The 19179-nt window shown below is 46.5% G+C and overlaps 1 protein-coding gene across 1 annotated transcript in view; it reads left to right on the forward strand.

The window, feature by feature from the left end:
* The window catches only part of nat10 (N-acetyltransferase 10), a 122671-nt gene that overhangs the window by 4718 nt on the left and 98774 nt on the right, over nt 1–19179 (forward strand). The window contains exon 2 of the mRNA XM_072466582.1: nt 6420–6554. Within this exon, the coding sequence (XP_072322683.1) occupies nt 6447–6554 (108 nt within the window). The 5' untranslated portion in view covers nt 6420–6446. The remainder of the gene's footprint in view (nt 1–6419; nt 6555–19179) is intronic.

Raw genomic sequence — 19179 nt, forward strand, 5'->3', positions numbered from 1 at the left:
GCCCACAGAGAGAGAGTGTGTGCCCACAGAGAGAGAGTGTGTGCCCACAGAGAGAGAGTGTGTGCCCACAGAGAGAGTGTGTGTGCCCACAGAGAGAGTGTGTACCCACAGAGAGAGTGTGTGTACCCACAGAGAGTGTGTACCCACAGAGAGAGAGTGTGTACCCACAGAGAGTGTGTACCCACAGAGAGAGAGTGTGTGCCCACAGAGAGAGAGTGTGTGCCCACAGAGAGAGAGTGTGTGCCCACAGAGAGAGAGTGTGTGCCCACAGAGAGAGAGTGTGTGCCCACAGAGAGAGAGTGTGTGCCCACAGAGAGAGAGTGTGTGCCCACAGAGAGAGAGTGTGTGCCCACAGAGAGAGAGTGTGCGCCCACAGAGAGAGAGTGTGCGCCCACAGAGAGAGAGTGTGCGCCCACAGAGAGAGAGTGTGCGCCCACAGAGAGAGAGTGTGCGCCCACAGAGAGAGTGTGCGCCCACAGAGAGAGAGTGTGCGCCCACAGAGAGAGAGTGTGCGCCCACAGAGAGAGAGTGTGCGCCCACAGAGAGAGAGTGTGCGCCCACAGAGAGAGAGTGTGCGCCCACAGAGAGAGAGTGTGCGCCCACAGAGAGAGAGTGTGCGCCCACAGAGAGAGAGTGTGCGCCCACAGAGAGAGAGTGTGCGCCCACAGAGAGAGAGTGTGCGCCCACAGAGAGAGAGTGTGCGCCCACAGAGAGAGAGTGTGCGCCCACAGAGAGAGAGTGTGCGCCCACAGAGAGAGAGTGTGCGCCCACAGAGAGAGAGTGTGCGCCCACAGAGAGAGAGTGTGCGCCCACAGAGAGAGAGTGTGCGCCCACAGAGAGAGAGTGTGCGCCCACAGAGAGAGAGTGTGCGCCCACAGAGAGAGAGTGTGCGCCCACAGAGAGAGAGTGTGCGCCCACAGAGAGAGAGTGTGCGCCCACAGAGAGAGAGTGTGCGCCCACAGAGAGAGAGTGTGCGCCCACAGAGAGAGAGTGTGCGCCCACAGAGAGAGAGTGTGCGCCCACAGAGAGAGAGTGTGCGCCCACAGAGAGAGAGTGTGCGCCCACAGAGAGAGAGTGTGCGCCCACAGAGAGAGAGTGTGCGCCCACAGAGAGAGAGTGTGCGCCCACAGAGAGAGAGTGTGCGCCCACAGAGAGAGAGTGTGCGCCCACAGAGAGAGAGTGTGCGCCCACAGAGAGAGAGTGTGCGCCCACAGAGAGAGAGTGTGCGCCCACAGAGAGAGAGTGTGCGCCCACAGAGAGAGAGTGTGCCCACAGAGAGAGAGTGTGTGCCCACAGAGAGAGAGTGTGCGCCCACAGAGAGAGAGTGTGCGCCCACAGAGAGAGAGTGTGCGCCCACAGAGAGAGAGTGTGCGCCCACAGAGAGAGAGTGTGCGCCCACAGAGAGAGAGTGTGCGCCCACAGAGAGAGAGTGTGCGCCCACAGAGAGAGAGTGTGCGCCCACAGAGAGAGAGTGTGCGCCCACAGAGAGAGAGTGTGCGCCCACAGAGAGAGAGTGTGCGCCCACAGAGAGAGAGTGTGCGCCCACAGAGAGAGAGTGTGCGCCCACAGAGAGAGAGTGTGCGCCCACAGAGAGAGAGTGTGCGCCCACAGAGAGAGAGTGTGCGCCCACAGAGAGAGAGTGTGCGCCCACAGAGAGAGAGTGTGCGCCCACAGAGAGAGAGTGTGCGCCCACAGAGAGAGAGTGTGCGCCCACAGAGAGAGAGTGTGCGCCCACAGAGAGAGAGTGTGCGCCCACAGAGAGAGAGTGTGCGCCCACAGAGAGAGAGTGTGCGCCCACAGAGAGAGAGTGTGCGCCCACAGAGAGAGAGTGTGCGCCCACAGAGAGAGAGTGTGCGCCCACAGAGAGAGAGTGTGCGCCCACAGAGAGAGAGTGTGCGCCCACAGAGAGAGAGTGTGCGCCCACAGAGAGAGAGTGTGCGCCCACAGAGAGAGAGTGTGCGCCCACAGAGAGAGAGTGTGCGCCCACAGAGAGAGAGTGTGCGCCCACAGAGAGAGAGTGAGTGTACCTACAGAGAGAGTGTGTGTACCACAGAGAGAGTGTTGACTGTACCCACCGAGTGAGCGACTGTACCCACCGAGTGAGCGAGTGTACCCACCGAGAGAGCGCGTGTACCCACCGAGAGAGCGCGTGTACCCACCGAGAGAGGGCGTGTACCCACCGAGAGAGGGCGTGTACCCACCGAGAGAGGGCGTGTACCCACCGAGAGAGGGCGTGTACCCACCGAGAGAGCGCGTGTACCCACCGACAGAGCGGGCGTACCCACCGAGAGAGCGGGCGTACCCACCGAGTTAGCGGGCGTAGCCACCGAGAGAGCGGGTGTACCCACCGAGAGAGAGGGAGAGAGAGTATGTACACCCACAGAGAGTGGGTGTACGTACAGAGAGAGTGGGCGTACATACAGAGAATGCGTACGTACAGAGAGTGTGAGTGAGTTCCCACAGAGAGTGTGTGAGCATGCAGAGAGAGTGAGTGTGTAGTTTCAGAGAGAGAGTGGGTGTACCCACAGAGAGTGGGTGTACGTACAGAGAGACTGAGTGTACCCACAGAGTGTGAAGGTACTGAGAGAGAGAGTTTGAGTGAGTGTACCCACAGAGAGTGTGTACGTACAGAGCGAGAGTGTGTGTACGTACAGAGAGGGAGCGCACCCACAGAGAGCGTGTACACGGACAGAGGGTGTGTACGTACAGAGAGGGAGTGTACCCACAGAGAGAGTGTGTGTACCCACGGAGAGAGTGCAGGTACAGAGAGAGAGATAGTGAGTGTACCCACAGAGAGAGTGTGTAGGTAAAGAGAGAGAGAGAGAGAGTGCACCCACAGAGAGTGGGTGTACGTAGAGCGAGAGGGAGTGTACCCACAGAGAGAGAGTGTGTGTACGTACAGAGAGGGGGTGTACCCACAGAGATGGAGCGACCCACAGAGTTCGTATGTGCAAAGAGAGAAAGTTTGTACGTACAGAGAGGGAGTGCACACACAGAGAATGTGTACGTACAGAGAGTGTGAGTGAGTTCCCACAGAGAGTGTGTGAACGTGCAGAGAGAGTGAGTGTGTAGTTTCAGAGAGAGTGTGTACCCACAGAGAGTGGGTGTACCCATAGAGAGTGGGTGTACGTACAGAGAGAGTGAGTGTACCCACAGTGTGAAGGTACTGAGAGAGAGAGTGAGTGAGTGTACCCACAGAGAGTGTGTACGTACAGAGAGGGAGTGTACCCACAGAGAGAGTGTGTATGTACAGAGAGAGAGAGTGAGTGTACCCACGGAGAGAGTGTAGGTACAGAGAGAGAGATAGTGAGTGTACCCACAGAGAGAGTGTGTAGGTACAGAGAGAGAGAGTGTACCCACAGAGTGAGTGTAACGACAGTGTGTAGGAACAGAGAGAGAGAGTAACCATGGCGAGAGTGTACCCACAGAGAGAGAGTGAGTGTACCCACTGAGAGTGTAAGTACAGAGAGAGAGAGAGAGAGAGAGTGTTGAGTGTACCCACAGAGTGTGTACATTTACCGAGAGTGTGTACGTACAGAGAGAGTGTGTACGTACAGAGAGACTGAGTGTACCCACAGAGAGTGGGTGTACGTACAGAGCGAGAGGGAGTGTACCCACAGAGAGAGTGTGTGTACGTACAGAGAGGGGGTGTACCCACAGAGAGATGGAGCGACCCACAGAGTTTGTATGTGCAAAGAGAAAAAGTTTGTACGGACAGAGAGGGAGTGCACACACAGAGAATGTGTACGTACAGAGAGAGAGAGTACCCAGAGAGAGAGAGAGTGTGTAGGTGCAGAGAGAGAGTGAGTGTACCCACGGAGAGAGTGTAGGTACAGAGAGAGAGATAGTGTACCCACAGAGAGAGTGTGTAGGTACAGAGAGAGAGAGTGTGGCCACAGAGTGAGTGTAACGACAGTGTGTAGGAACAGAGAGAGAGAGTAACCATGGCGAGAGTGTACCCACAGAGAGAGAGTGAGTGTACCCACTGAGAGTGTAAGTACAGAGAGAGAGAGAGAGAGAGAGAGTGTTGAGTGTACCCACAGAGTGTGTACATACACCGAGAGTGTGTACGTACAGAGAGAGTGTGTACGTACAGAGAGAGTGTGTACGTACAGAGAGACGGAGTGTACCCACAGAGAGTGGGTGTACGTACAGAGCGAGAGGGGGTGTACCCACAGAGAGAGTGTGTGTACGTACAGAGAGGGGGTGTACCCACAGAGAGATGGAGCGACCCACAGAGTTTGTATGTGCAAAGAGAAAAAGTTTGTACGGACAGAGAGGGAGTGCACACACACAGAATGTGTACGTACAGAGAGAGAGAGTACCCAGAGAGAGAGAGAGTGTGTAGGTGCAGAGAGAGAGTGAATGTACCCACAGAGTGTGTGTAGGTACAGAGAGAGGGTGCGTGTACCCACAGAGAGAGTGTGTGGATACAGAGCGAGAGTGTGAGTGTACCCACAGAGTGTGTCGGTACAGAGAGAGAGTGAGTGTACAGAGCGAGAGGGAGTGTACACGCAGAGAGTGTGTACGCGCAGAGAGGGGGTGTACCCACAGTGTGTACGTACAGAGAGAGAGTGTGTACCCAGAGAGTGGGGAAGTGACCCACCGAGAGTGTGTACATACATAGAGGGTGTGCACCCACAGAGAGCGTGTACACGGACAGAGGGGGTGTAGGCACAGAGAGAGAGAGTGTGTACCCATAGAGAGAATGTGTACATACAGAGAGTGAGTGTACCCACAGAGTGTGTGTAGGTGCAGAGAGAGAGAACGTGAGTACCCACAGAGAGAGTGTGTAGGTACAGAGAGAGAAAGAGAGAGTGAGTGTACCCACAGTGTGTGTACGTACAGAGAGGGAGTGTGTGTACAAAGAAAGTGAGTGTATCCACAGAGTGTGTACGTACAGAGAGAGAGTGTGTGTACCCACAGAGAGAATGTGTACGTACAGAGAGTGAGTGTACCCACAGTGTGTGTGTAGGTACAGAGAGAGAGAAAGTGAGTACCCAAAGAGCGAGTGTGTAGGTACAGAGAGAGAGAGAGTGAGTGTACCCACAGAAGTGTGTGTACGTAGAGAGAGGGAGTGTGTACAAAGTAAGTGAGTGTACCCACAGATTGTGTACGTACAGAGAGCGAGAGGGGGTGTGTACCCAGAGAGCGAGGGAGTGACCCACAGGATGTGTGTAGGTGCAGAGAGAAAGAGTGCGTATGTACAGAGAGGGAGTGCACCCACAGGGAGCATTTGTACGGCCAGAGGGAGTGTACGGCCAGAGGGAGTGTACGTACAGCGAGAGAGTGAGTGTACCCACAGAGAGAGTGTGTACGTACAGAGAGCAAGAGAGTGTGTGCCCACGGAGAGTGTGTACGTGCAGAGAGAGAGGGTGTATCCGCAGAGAGTGCGCGTGTGCAGCCGCAGGGAGCACACGAGTGTAGCCGCAGAGAGGGAGTGAGAGACGACAGTGTTCGCTTCAGCTCTCAAGACGAGGAGTGGCTTGATAGGCTGTAATGGGTGTTGATGCCATGTTCCATCACATTGATTCTGAAACCCTGCCTGGTTTTGATCTCTGCAGCGTGGATTTCTGTAACTAAGAGGTGGCACTCATCAGGGCTGAATGGTCTCTGAACCTCTGCTTTTTCTGAGCATTGATGCCAACCTGCTTGAGATCAACTAACACCTTAAGACAGTGAGGATTGAATCTGTGCACTTGCTGGCACGGTTCAGCTGCTCATAGATCAAACTTGTTGCCAATCTCTAATATCTACATTTTTTTTCTTTTTAAAAATAAATTTAGAGTACCCAAATCATTTTTTTTTCCCATTAAGGGGCAATTTAGCATGGCCAATCTACCTACGCTGCATATCTTTGGGTTGTGAGGGGTGAGACCCACGCAGACACTGGAGAATGTGCAAACTCCACATGGGCAATGACCCGGGGCCGGGATCGAACTTGGGTCTGCGGCACTGTGAGGCAGCAATGCTAACCGTGTCGCCCCCGAGTGTAATATCTTCCAGTGCAGTCCCACAGTGCAGTCTAACTCTGGCCTCTTGTGTTTCCCAGATTTCCTTTACTGGTGCCATTGAGACCCTGAACACACTAATTTTCTCTCTAAAGTGATTTGTTAAAAGCTTCTTTCACCAAGGTTTTGCTTACCTGCCCTCATATCTCTGTCAATTTCTTTCTGATAACACTGCTTTGAAGTTCCCTGTGAATTCCATTCTCTTTTTAATATAGAAATGTTTGATGTATCCATTGAGCAACTATGACCCCCTCAATTGGATTTGGAAGTAGTGGATGCATCACTGCGTGCTGAAAAGCTGACCAGTGCAAATGTTACTATTCTCGTTATTGTTGTAACATGCTGAGGAATTATTCTGCCCATAAAGAAGCAATCCTCTCTAAAATATGCTCTTTGAAATCTTTTAAGGGAGTTTTCTGTAATCGAAGCTTCGGAATGTTCAGGAAGAAATTAGATAACCGTATCCGGGTCCAAATTGAAAATGGTGTGGCGCAGCACCAAAGGACAATGTTCGTCATTGTCGGAGATCATGGCCGAGATCAGGTAAGGAGCCAGAATGAGGTGATGCTTGCATTTTATCATGGATGCGGTACAGGATGTAAATTTACTTAATTGAGGAACTGAATTATTAGGTTAGAATATGATTCTGAAAACAAGCATAACCTAAGGTGAATGAAGAGATCTACCATGCGGATTTAGTGAAATCTTGCGACACTAAAACTCAGTAGAAATTTGAGTTAAACTTCTCGGATGCAAACAAGAATCTTTATTGCCTCTATTTGAGAGAAACTTAAATCTATTCTCAATAATGTCTGGCTAGCAAAAGGAATTAAAGAGAAGTAACTTATACACAATTTAACTTTAAAAATAATACAGAAATGGTTTCTTACAGCATAACAGCTTGTGTTTACTTCAAGAGTTCGAGTGGAAAAGTGAAAATATGAAAATAAAGATAGCGAGTAGTTAGATCAAAGTATAGAATGATCCTGGATAAAGATGGCCGTAGGGACCATCATGGTAAGGAGAATCTTATCAGTCTTTAGTCATCTGTCTACACCTCTATGTCATCCTAATTGGTTTGGGTTAGAATGAAATACATTTGATTAGATGATTAACTGTCGATCCTTAATGTGCAACATAAATGTTTCATGTTTGAATATTTGTGTATGTTATGGAATGTGATTCTGTGCTTTTATCAAGACTGGTTTCTACTGGTTTTCTGCTGACTTTGCTTTATCCACATTATGAACAATGGTGCCTTCATGTTGCTTTGGTGGTTACTTGGCCTTGATCTGATTACTGGTACAGCTCATTTCTTAATGTCAAACTGACTTTGAAAATAAGTTCATCAGAACAATAGCTTTTTCATCTTGCTTAGTGAAAATGTTGTTTTTATGTCCAATTAGTTTATGCCTGTGTCGGACATTTTGTGTCTCTGTTGAAGCTATGTGTTTTGTCATGAGTGCTGAAATAATCATTTTAAAATGGGTATTAAAACTGGGTCTTAATATTTACATTAAAATAGCCTTTTTACAAGGGCAGCACGGTGGCACAGTGGTTAGCATTGCTGCCTCACGGCGCCGAGGTCCCAGGTTCGATCCCGGCTCTGGGTCACTGTCCGTGTGGAGTTTACACATTCTCCCTATGTTAGCGTGGGTTTCGCCCCCACAACCCAAAGATGTGCAGGATAGGTGAATTGGCCACACTAAATTGCCCCTTAATTGGAAAAAAATAATTGGGTACTCTAAATTTATTTTATTTTTAAAGAAAAAAGAAACGAAAATAGCCTTTTTACCTAACAGATCTATCAGGAAATAGTTGATTCTATCAGTCTGCCCTTTGATAAATCGAAAGATCAAGTGAGATGTATCGCAATAAGATAAAACAAAATAGTAAATGCGATAGGGTAGGTAAAAGCGCGAAGAAGAACTCATTCATATTGTCATTGCAGTTTTAAACAATAGAGTGGGCAAGCTTTGCATTACAAGCATTACAGCAAAAATTATTATAATTCTTAAAGCATCATTATTATACAATAACAATTAATCAATTAATCGAATTTGATTCTACTGATTCAGTATTGATCTATTAGCAATATGTTAATACAGTCAAATAATTGATCAGTAACATTTCAACAATAATATTGCATTTCTATTTCATCTAATGGTGGTGCAGTGGGGTTAGTGTGAATCATTCTGACTGTTGGGCCTGTACGTTTAGTGAATAGTTGGTACACTGGTAAGTTATGTAAATGATGAATCCTACTACACAGGAGAAAAAGATTATTCTTACTGTGGACATTCCTGTGGGTCTCAACCACCCGCAAAGTTTCTCCCAGGTAGAGGTATCTGGGGGTGAATCAAGTTTCTTGATTTCATTTTGGATGTGTGATGCCAGATCTTTAACTTCATTGGAGTTATCTGGAATGAAAGTGCAACACTCCGCACCAATCCGGACGCAGGTGCCACCTTTTTCGGCTAGCACATAGTCAAGTGCCATTCGATTTTGTAATGCCACGGTTCGAATTACTCGCATTTCGTCAGAGATTTTATCTGGGGCAGGGGCAGTGTAATCGGCTACGTTTTGTATGATGGTTATTATTTTATTCAATTCATTGGCCACCCTTACTTCCCAATAGAAAGGAACAACTTTAGCATAAATTGCGTCTCGTAAGGTTATGGCACGTTTATTTCTTCAAGTGGTTGGTTCTGAAACATAAGGGAGATGAGGAAGATGACGGATGGCAGGTACTATGTATCCTGAATAGCAAGATCCTGACCAGTATTTTGGGAGCCAGGAATATGCTTTGTCATTACAACTAAAATAAGTCCCATTATAAGCAGAATATAAGTAAATATCTTCTAAGTACCAATAATCTGAGGATGTTTTATTATTTGTGATGTTGTGTATGCCTGTTGTTGTTTTTAAAGAATATATATTTTTATTCTCCTTTTTCACATTTTCTCCCGAATTTACACCCACCAACAATAAACAATAATCAGCAACAGATATGTCAATCCCCATAACAATAACAACGATCCCATCCTCCCACCAACCCCCAAACATCAGCCCGCATGTTTACATAAACAAATGACAAAAAGGATTCAGGGATTACCCATAGTCATCCTTAATATACACAACCCCCCTCCCCCCAAACCCTCCCACCCAGCTCTCTCCCCCGCCCCCCCCAAAAAACTAATGTTCGATGTTATCCAGTTCTTGAAAGTGCATAATAAATAGTGCCCATGACTTGTAGAACCCCTCCGAGCTTCCCCTCTGTTCGAACTTAACCTTCTCAAGGGTCAAGTATTCCAACAGGTCCCCCCGCCACGCCAGGGCACTGGGTGGAGAGGTTGCTCTCCATCCCGGCAGGATCCGCCTTCGGGCGATCAACGAGGCGAAGGCTAGCCTGTTATTGTTGAGGACCATTCAGTTCTTTGTAATAAATTTTGTGTACATTTATAAGCTGTGTTAACATCCAAATAATTAGTACAAACACTATTGCCCATTTTCATCCCTTTAGAGTGATTACTCGTAAGGCATATTGATCCTTTTTGTTTAATATTAGTTGGGAGCACGAAAAGACAGAGCTCAGGAGAGGTTACGATAGTCCCCATCCCACAAAATATGACAGTGTATGGAAAGGCTCAGTAAACCAAGGTCCACCACACTAAGAAAACAAAAAGGGACGGTCAATAGGGAATTAAAGGTGCTATATTTAAATGCGCGCAGTGTACGGAACAAGGCAGATGAGCTTGTGGCCCAGATTGTGACTGGCAGGTATGTTGTGGTAGGCATCACAGAGACGTTTAAACATCCAGGGATTCACAACCTATCGAAAAGACAGAGAGGTGGGCAGAGGGGGCGGGGTTGCCTTGTTAATTAGGAATGAAATTAAATCAATAGCACTAAATGACATAGGGTCAGATGATGTGGAGTCTGTGTGGGTAGAGTTGAGGAACCACAAAGGCACAAAAACCATAATGGGAGTTATGTACAGGCCTCCTAACAGTGGTCAGGACCAGGGGCACAAAATGCACCACAAAATAGAAAGAGCATGTCAGAAAGGCAAGGTCACAGTGATCATGGGGGACTTCAATATGCAGGTGGACTGGGTAAATAATGCTGCCAGTGGACCCAAGGAAAGGGAATTAATTGAATGTTTACAGGAGGGCTTTTTGGAACAGCTTGTGATGGAGCCCACGAGGGAACAGGCCATTCTGGACTTAGTGTTATGTAATGAGCCAGACTTGATTAAAGATCTTAAAGTAAGGGAACATTTAGGAGGCAGTGATCATAATATGGTAGAATTCAATCTGCAATTTGAAAGAAAGAAGGTAGAATCAGATGTAAAGGTGTTACAGTTAAATAAAGGTAACTACAGGGGCATGAGGGAGGAACTGACGAAAATCGACTGGGAGCAGAGCCTACTGGGAAAGACAGTAGAACAACAATGGCAGGAGTTTCTGGGAGTAATTGAGGCCACAGTACAGAGGTTCATCCCAAAGAAAAGAAAGGTTATCAAAGGGGGGATTAGGCAGCCATGGCTGACAAAGGAAGTTAGGGAATGCATCAAAGCAAAAGAGGAAGCCTATAATGTGGCAAAGAGTAGTGGGAAGTCAGAAGATTGGGACGGCTACAAAAACAAACATAAGAACTAGGAACAGGAGTAGGCCATCTGGCCCCTCGAGCCTGCTCCGCCATTTAATGAGATCATGGCTGATCTTTGTGGACTCAGCTCCACTCTCCAGCCCGTACACCATATCCCCGAATCACATTATTCTTTCGAAAGGCATCTATCTTTTTCTTAAAAACGTTTAAAGAAGGAGCCTCAACTGCTTCACTGGGCAAGGAATTCCAGAGATTCACAACCCTTTGGGTGAAGAGGTTCCTCCTACACTCCGTCCTAAATCTACCTCCCCTTATTTTGAGGCTATGCCCCCTAGTTCTACTTTCCCCAACCAGTGGGAACAACCTACCCGCATCTATCCTATCTATTCCCTTCATAATTTTATATGTCTCAATAAGATCCCCCCCCGCATCCTTCTAAACGCCAATGAGTACAGTCCCAGTCTACTCAACCTCTCGTCATAATCTAATCCCCTCAACTCTGGGATCAACCTAGTGAATCTCCTCTGCACTCCCTCCAGTGCCAATATGTCCTTTCTCGGGTAAGGAGACCAAAACTGAACACAATACTCCAGATGCGGCCTCAGCAACACCCTATACAATTGCAGCATAACGTCACTAGGTTTGAACTCCATCACTCTAGCAATGAAAGACAAAACTCGATTAGCCTTCTTAATCACCTGTTGCACCTGCACACTAACTTTTTGCGACTCGTGCACCAGCACACCCAGGTCCCTCTGCACAGCAGCATGTTTTAACATCTTACCGTTTAAATAATAATCCATTCTGCTGTTATTCCTCCCAAAATGGATAGCCTCACACTTGGCAACATTGAATTCCATCTGCCAGACCCTAGCCCATTCACCTAACCTATCCAAATCCTTCTGCAGTCTTCCGGTATCCTCTGCACTTTTTGCTTTACCACTCATCTTAGTGTCGTCTTCAAACTTTGACACATTGCACTTGGTCCCCAACTCCAAATCGTCGATGTAAATTGTGAACAACTGCGGGCCCAACACTGATCCTTGAGGGACCCCACTAGTTACAGGTTGCCAACCAGAGAAACACTCATTTATCCCCACTCTCTGCTTTCTGTTAGTTAACCAATCCTCTACCCATGTTACCATTTTACCCTCAATGCCATGCATCTTTAGTTTATGCAGCAACCTTTTGTGTGGCACCTTCTCAAAAGCTTTCTGGAAATCCAGATATACCACATCCATTGGCTCCCCGTTAGCTACTGCACTGGTAATGTCCTCAAATAATTCTACCAAATTAGTCAACCACGACCTACCCTTTGTGAACCCATGCTGCGTCTGCCCAATGGGACAATTTCCCTCCAGGTGCCCCGCTATTTCCTCCTTAATGATAGATTCCAGCATTTTCCCTACAACCGAAGTTAAGCTTACCGGCCTATAATTACCCGCTTTCTGCCGACCTCCTTTTTTAAACAGTGGTGTCACGTTTGCTACTTTCCAATCCTCTGGGACCACCCCAGAGTCTAGTGAATTTTGATAAATTATCACTAGTGCGTTTACAATTTCCCTAGCCATCTCTTTTAACACTCTGGGATGCATCCCATCAGGGCCAGGAGACTTGTCTACCTTTAGCCCCATTAGCTTGCCCAATACTGTCTCCTTAGTGATTACAGTCATCTCAAGGTCTTCACCTATCATATCTTTATTTCCATCAGTCACTGGCATGTTATTTGTGTCCTCCACTGTGAAGACTGACCCAAAAAACCTGTTCAGCTCCTCAGCCATTTCCCCGTCTCCTATTATTAAATCTCCCATCTCATCTTCCAAAGGACCAATATTTACCTTAGCCACTCTTTTTTGTCTTATATATTTGTAGAAGCTTTTACTATCTGCTTTTATGTTCTGAGCCAGTTTACTTTCATAGTCTACCGTACTCTTCTTTATGGCTTTTTTAGTAGCTTTCTGTTGTCCCCTAAAGACTTCCCAGTCCTCTAGTCTCCCACTAATTTTTGCCACTTTGTATGTTTTTTCCTTTAATTTGATACTCTCCCATACCTCCTTAAATATCCACGGTCGATTTTCCCCCTTTCTACCGTCTTTCTTTTTTGTCGATATGAACCTTTTCTGAACACTGTGAAAGATCGCTCGGAAGGTTCTCCACTGTTCCTCAACTGCTTCACCATGAAGTCTTTGCTCCCAGTCTACCTTAGCTAGTTCTTCTCTCATCCCATTGTAATCGCCTTTGTTTAAGCACAAAACACTAGTGTTTGATTTTACCTTGTCATCCTCCAACTGTATTTTAAATTCCACCATATTGTGGTCGCTCCTTCCAAGAGGATCCCGAACTATGAGATCATTAATCAATCCTGCCTCATTACACAGGACCAGATCTAGGACCGCTTGTTCCCTTGTAGGTTCCATTACATACTGTTCCAGGAAATTATCCCGGGCACATTCTATAAACTCCTCAAGGCTGCCTTTACCAACCTGGTTAAACCAATCGACATGCAGATTAAAATCTCCCATGATAACCGCTGTACCATTTCTACATGCATCCGTTATTTCTTTGCTTATTGCCTGCCCTACCATCTTGTTACTATTTGGTGGCCTATAGACTACTCCTATCAGTGACCTTTTCGCCTTACTATTCCTGATTTCCACCCAAATTGATTCAACCTTGTCCTCCATAGCACCAATATCATCCCTTACTATTGCCCAGATGCCATCCTTAAACAACAAAGCTACACCACCGCCCTTACCATCCATTCTATCCTTTCATATAGTCTGATACCCTTGGATATTTAACTCCCAGTCGTGACCATCTTTTAACCATGTTTCAGTAATGGCCACTAAATCATCGTCATTCACGATGATTTGCGCCATCAACTCATTTAACCTTATTTTGTATACTACGAGCATTCAGGTAAAGTACACTTATGCTGTTTTTTATGTCTTTGTTATGAATTCTAACACCTTGATCAGTAACCTTTCGCAATTTATTTTTCCTATTACCCTTTCTCCTCATTTTCCTTGTCTTTGAACCCATATCTCTACATAACCTGTCACGTAGCCTGCTGCCTTGATCTCCATTAACCATTATACTGTCCATAGCTTTACATTTCCCTTCTTCCCCCCCCCCACTTGCTAGTTTAAAGTCCTTGTGACCAACCTATTAATCCTATTCGCTAGAACACTGGTCCCAGAATAGTTCAGGTGAAGACTGTCCCAACGGTACAGGTCCCTCCTGCCCCAGTACCGATGCCAATGCCCCATGAAATGGAATCCCTCTTTCCCGCACCACTCCTTTAGCCACGTGTTAACTTCCCTAATTTTCTCAACCCTGTGCCAATTGGCACGTGGCTTGGGTAGTAATCCAGAGATTATAACCCTGGAGGACCTGTTCTTTAATTTAGTCCCTAGTGTTTGATAATCCCCAAACAGGTCCTCTTTCCTAGTCTTACCTATGTTGTTAGTCCCAACGTGGACCACAACAACTGGATCCTCCCCCTCCAAAATCCTTTCAAGCCGATCAGAGATGTCCCTCACCCTGGCACCGGGCAGGCAACATACCATGCGAGACTCACGATCTGGCTTACAAAGGATGCCATCAATCCCCCTAATTATAGAATCCCCTACAACTACCACTTGTTTTTTTGCTCCCACCTCTTGAATGGCTTCCTGTACCATGGTGCAGTGGTCAGTCAACGCATCCTCCCTAAAGCCCTCTTCCTCATCCACACAGGGAGCAAGCACCTCATACCTGTTGGTCAAGGGCTGAGGCTCCTCAACTCCTAAACTCAGGATCCCCCTACCTGCCTCCCTTGCAGTCACACCACTCTGTCCCTGACCACTGTCCGAATTAACAGTACTTATTCTACTGGGTGTGACTGCCTCCTGAAACAAAGCGTCCAGGTAATGTTCCCCCTCCCTGATGTGCCGCAGTGTGTGCAGCTCGGTCTCCAGCTCATCAATTCTGAGCCGAGTTTCCTCGAGCAGCCAACACTTGCTGCAGATGTGGTCACTGACGGTCTCAATGGGATCCACCAGTTCCATCATCATACAGCAACAGCACATCACCTGTCCAGCCATATTCAACTAGTTAATTAATTTAATTTAAAAAAAAAATTTATTTATAGAACCTCAAGGATAAACCCGAACACAGCCCTCTCTCGCCACTCACCCGTACTCAGTCACTCACCTAAACTCAGATGCACTCTGTTCCAATCAGCACTGCGTGACTAAAGGCACTCCTGCCACACCTTTTGTGCACTCGCCTCTCCCAGCACTGTCCCGGCTCTCTCCTCCCGCGCTTTTTAAATCTCCCGGCTCTCTCCTCCGGCGCTGTTTTCGCTGTCCCGGCTCTCTCCTCCCGCGCTTTTTAAATCTCCCAGCTCTCTCCTCTGGTGCTGTTTTCGCTGTCCCAGCTCTCTCCTCCCGCGCTTTTTAAATATCCCAGCTCTCTCCTCCGGCGCTGTTTTCGACAGAGGATAACAAAGGGAGAAATAAGGAAAGAGAGGATCAAATATGAAAGTAGGCTAGCCAGTAACATGAGGAATGATAGTAAAAGTTTCTTTAAATACATTAAAAACAAACGGGAGGCAAAAGTAGACATTGGGCCGCTCCAAAATGACGTTGGTAATCTAGTGATGGGAGACAAGGAAATAGCTGAGGAACTAAATAAGTACTTTGTGTCAGTCTTCACAGTAGAAGACATGAGTAATATCCCAACAATTCAGGAGAGTCAGGGGCAGAGTTGAATATGGTAGCCATCACAAAGGAGAAAGTGCTAGAGAAACTAAGAGGTCTAAAAATTGATAAATCTCCAGGCCCAGATGGGCTACATCCTAGAGTTCTAAAGGAGATAGCTGAAGAAATAGTGGAGGCGTTAGTTATGATCTTTCAAAAGTCATTGGAGTCAGGGAAAGTCCCAGAGGATTGGAAAATCGCTGTTGTAACCCCCCCTGTTCAAGAAGGGAACAAGGAAAAAGATGGAAAATGATAGGCCAATTAGCCTAGCCTCGGTTGTTGACAAGATTCTAGAATCCATTGTTAAGGATGAGATTTCTAAATTCTTGGAAGTGCAGGGTCGGATTAGGACAAGTCAGCATGGATTTAGTAAGGGGAGGTCGTGCCTGACAAACCTGTTAGAGTTCTTTGAAGAGATAACAAAGGTTAGACCAAGGAGAGCCAATGGATGTTATCTATCTTGACTTCCAAAAGGCCTTTGATAAGGTGCCTCACGGGAGACTGCTGAGTAAAATAAGGGCCCATGGTATTCGAGGCAAGGTACTAACATGGATTGACGATTGGCTGTCAGGCAGAAGGCAGAGAGTTGGGATAAAAGGTTCTTTTTTGGAATGGCAACCGGTGACAAGTGGTGTCCCGCAGGGTTCAGTGTTGGGGCCACAGCTGTTCTCTTTATATATTAACAATCTAGATGACGGGACTGGGGGCATTCTGGCTACGTTTGCCGATGGTACAAAGATAGGTGGAGGGGCAGCTAGTATGTAGGAGGTGGGGAGGCTGCAGAAAGATTTAGACAGTTTAGGAGAGTGGTCCAAGAAATGACTGATGAAATTCAACGTGGGCAAGTGCGAGGTCTTGCACCTTGGAAAAAAGAATAGAGGCATGGACTATTTTCTAAACGGTGACAAAATTCATAATGCTGAAGTGCAAAGGGACTTGGGAATCCTAGTCCAGGATTCTCTAAAGGTAAACTTGCAGGTTGAGTCCGTAATTAAGAAAGCAAATGCAATGTTGTCATTTATCTCAAGAGGCTTGGAATATAAAAGCAGGGATGTACTTCTGAAGCTTTATAAAGCATTAGTTAGGCCCCATTTAGAATGCTGTGAGCAATTTTGGGCCCCACACCTCAGGAAGGACATACTGGCACTGGAGCGGGTCCAGCGGAGATTCACACGGATGATCCCAGGAATGGTCGGCCTAACATACGATGAACGTCTGAGGATCCTGGGATTATATTCATTGGAGTTTAGGAGGTTGAGGGGAGATCTAATAGAAACTTACAAGATAATGAATGGCTTAGACAGGGTGGACGTAGGGAAGTTGTTTCCATTAGCAGGGGAGACTAGGCCCGGGGGCACAGCCTCAGCCAGAGAGTGGTGGGTCTGTGGAATTCATTGCCACAGAGGGCAGTGGAGGCCGGGATGTTGAGTGTCTTTAAGACAGAAGTTGATAAATTCTTGATTTCTCGAGGAATTAAGGGCTATGGAGAGAGAGCGGGTAAATGGGGTTGAAATCAGCCATGATTGAATGGTGGAGTGGACTCGATGGGCCGAATGGCCTTACATCCGCTCCTATGTCTTATGGCTAATATATTTAGGACTTTTGTAAGGGTTATATTTAAGTTGGTGCCATCCTGAAAAGGAGTTTAGTGGATAGCCTGCAGATTTCCATAAGTTAATAAATTTCTTTAAATAAATCTTGTACCTTCCTTTTTCACATGAATATGCTCCAGAACGGACCACTACAGAGCGAAGGGCACTTTGACAGATGTACCGTTCTGCTGTTTCTGAAGCATTAAAGGGGTAAATTAAGAATGGGCTACCTTCTCCTGAGTTAGGGGTTGCAATGTATACCCAACAATTAGAAATGTTGAAATTTTTAGCATGTATCTTAGATGTGTAAAGGAATGTGTTCTCATTCAGTTCTGGTACAACATTTACAAAGCCAATCAAATAACTGAAAATTAATATTACAGTAAACATTTTACAGACCTTAATACTTATACACGAGCTTCACATGTGATGCGTGGATCCAACTTTTCTTTCCTTTTAACTTTACAGCGGATTAGGTGGTGAGAAGGATTACAAATGATCCTTCCCACTTCGATCCTAGGGGTTCTTTCTGCAGCTTTTTGTAGTAAACTTCTTCACCGGGCACCAGGTCGTGCCCACCTTCTGGAGGATCTCCCCACACAGCTAACATCTGTTGAGAGGCAGAACTAACAGCATTTGTTGGATTTTGACAGTAAGACAGCAAAGTGTCACTCATTGAATGACTGTCTGCTTTCCGCAAATCAAGAGTTCCTGGCAAGAGTGGTGTGCCTGTGATGATTTCAAATGGACTCAGGCCTGCTGTTCTGTTTGGTGTAGCTCTAATACTGCATAATACTATTGGCAAAGCTTGGACCCAATTAGAACATAAGAACTAGAAGCAGGAGTAGTTCCATCTGGCCCCTCGAGCCTGCTCCACCATTCAATGAGATCATGGCTGATCTTTTGTGGACTCAGCTCCACTTTCCGGCCCGAACACCATAACCCTTAATCCCTTTATTCTTCAAAAAACTATCTATCTTTATCGTAAAAACATTTAATGAAGGAGCCTCTACTGCTTCACTGGGCAAGGAATTCCATAGATTCACAACCCTTTGGGTGAAGAAGTTCCTCCTAAACTCAGTCCTAAATCTACTTCCCCTTATTTTGAGGCTATGTCCCCGAGTTCTGCTTTCACCTGCCAGTGGAAACAACCTGCCCACAGCTATCCTATCTATTCCCTTCATAATTTTATATGTTTCTATAAGATCCCCCCCTCATCCTTCTAAATTCCGACGAGTACAGTCCCAGTCTACTCAACCTCTCCTCGTAATCCAACCCCTTCAGCTCTGGGATTAACCTAGTGAATCTCCTCTGCACACCCTCCAGTGTCAGTGCCAATTCATGCCTTCCTGGTTGTATTTAGACAGTCTTTCTTTCAAAGTTCGATTCATACGTTCCACTTGTCCCGATGATTGTGGATGATAAGGACAGTGTAAATTCCAGTCAATGTTTAATAGTCTACAGACTTCCTTACAAACAGCACCTGTAAAGTGGGTCCCATTGTCTGAGTCAATGCTAGCTGGTCCTCCCCATCTGGGGATAAAGTCTTTGCATAGCACTTTGGCTGTATGGGCAGCTTGTCGCTCTTCTAACTGGAGCAGCCTCCACCCATCTGGAGAATTTATCCACTATTACAAGGATGTCATTGTACTTTTGGCATTTAGGAAGGGTGATGTAATCTACCTGTATATCCTGGAATGGTCCTGCAGGAGCTCCTAATTGAGGCATTGATGTTATAGGTCCCAAGTTATTCTTTTGATAGGTTACACAATGGTTTGATACTAATTGTGCATGTTTTTTTAATCCTTTACCACACCAACTTCTATGGAATCGATCCATCATTTGTTGAGGTGATAGATGTCCCCATGAATGAATTTGTTGAGCTAAGAAGGACATTAGTGCTTGTGCCACTGGTTTATCGGTTTGAACTTGCCTCCAAATATCGTCATCATACAGCTGAATACCTGATTCTAACCATGTCCATTTTTCTTCCTTTGTACAATCATGTTGCATTTCACGTAAATCCTGTAATAAGCTGGCTACTCCCAATTTGTAAATGTGATTGAATTCCTTATGCCTTTGGGAGGCAGCTTCCCTTGCTGCTTGGTCCGCAAGAGCATTTCCTCTTGCTTCCATAGTGTCCTCATGAGTATGGGCTTTACATTTTAAAGCTAATACTTCTTTTGGTAAGACCATAGCTTCTAGAAGATCTCGCACTTCCTT

The sequence above is a fragment of the Scyliorhinus torazame genome, chromosome 10, assembly GCF_047496885.1.
Source record: "Scyliorhinus torazame isolate Kashiwa2021f chromosome 10, sScyTor2.1, whole genome shotgun sequence".
NCBI classification, from domain to species: domain Eukaryota; kingdom Metazoa; phylum Chordata; class Chondrichthyes; order Carcharhiniformes; family Scyliorhinidae; genus Scyliorhinus; species Scyliorhinus torazame.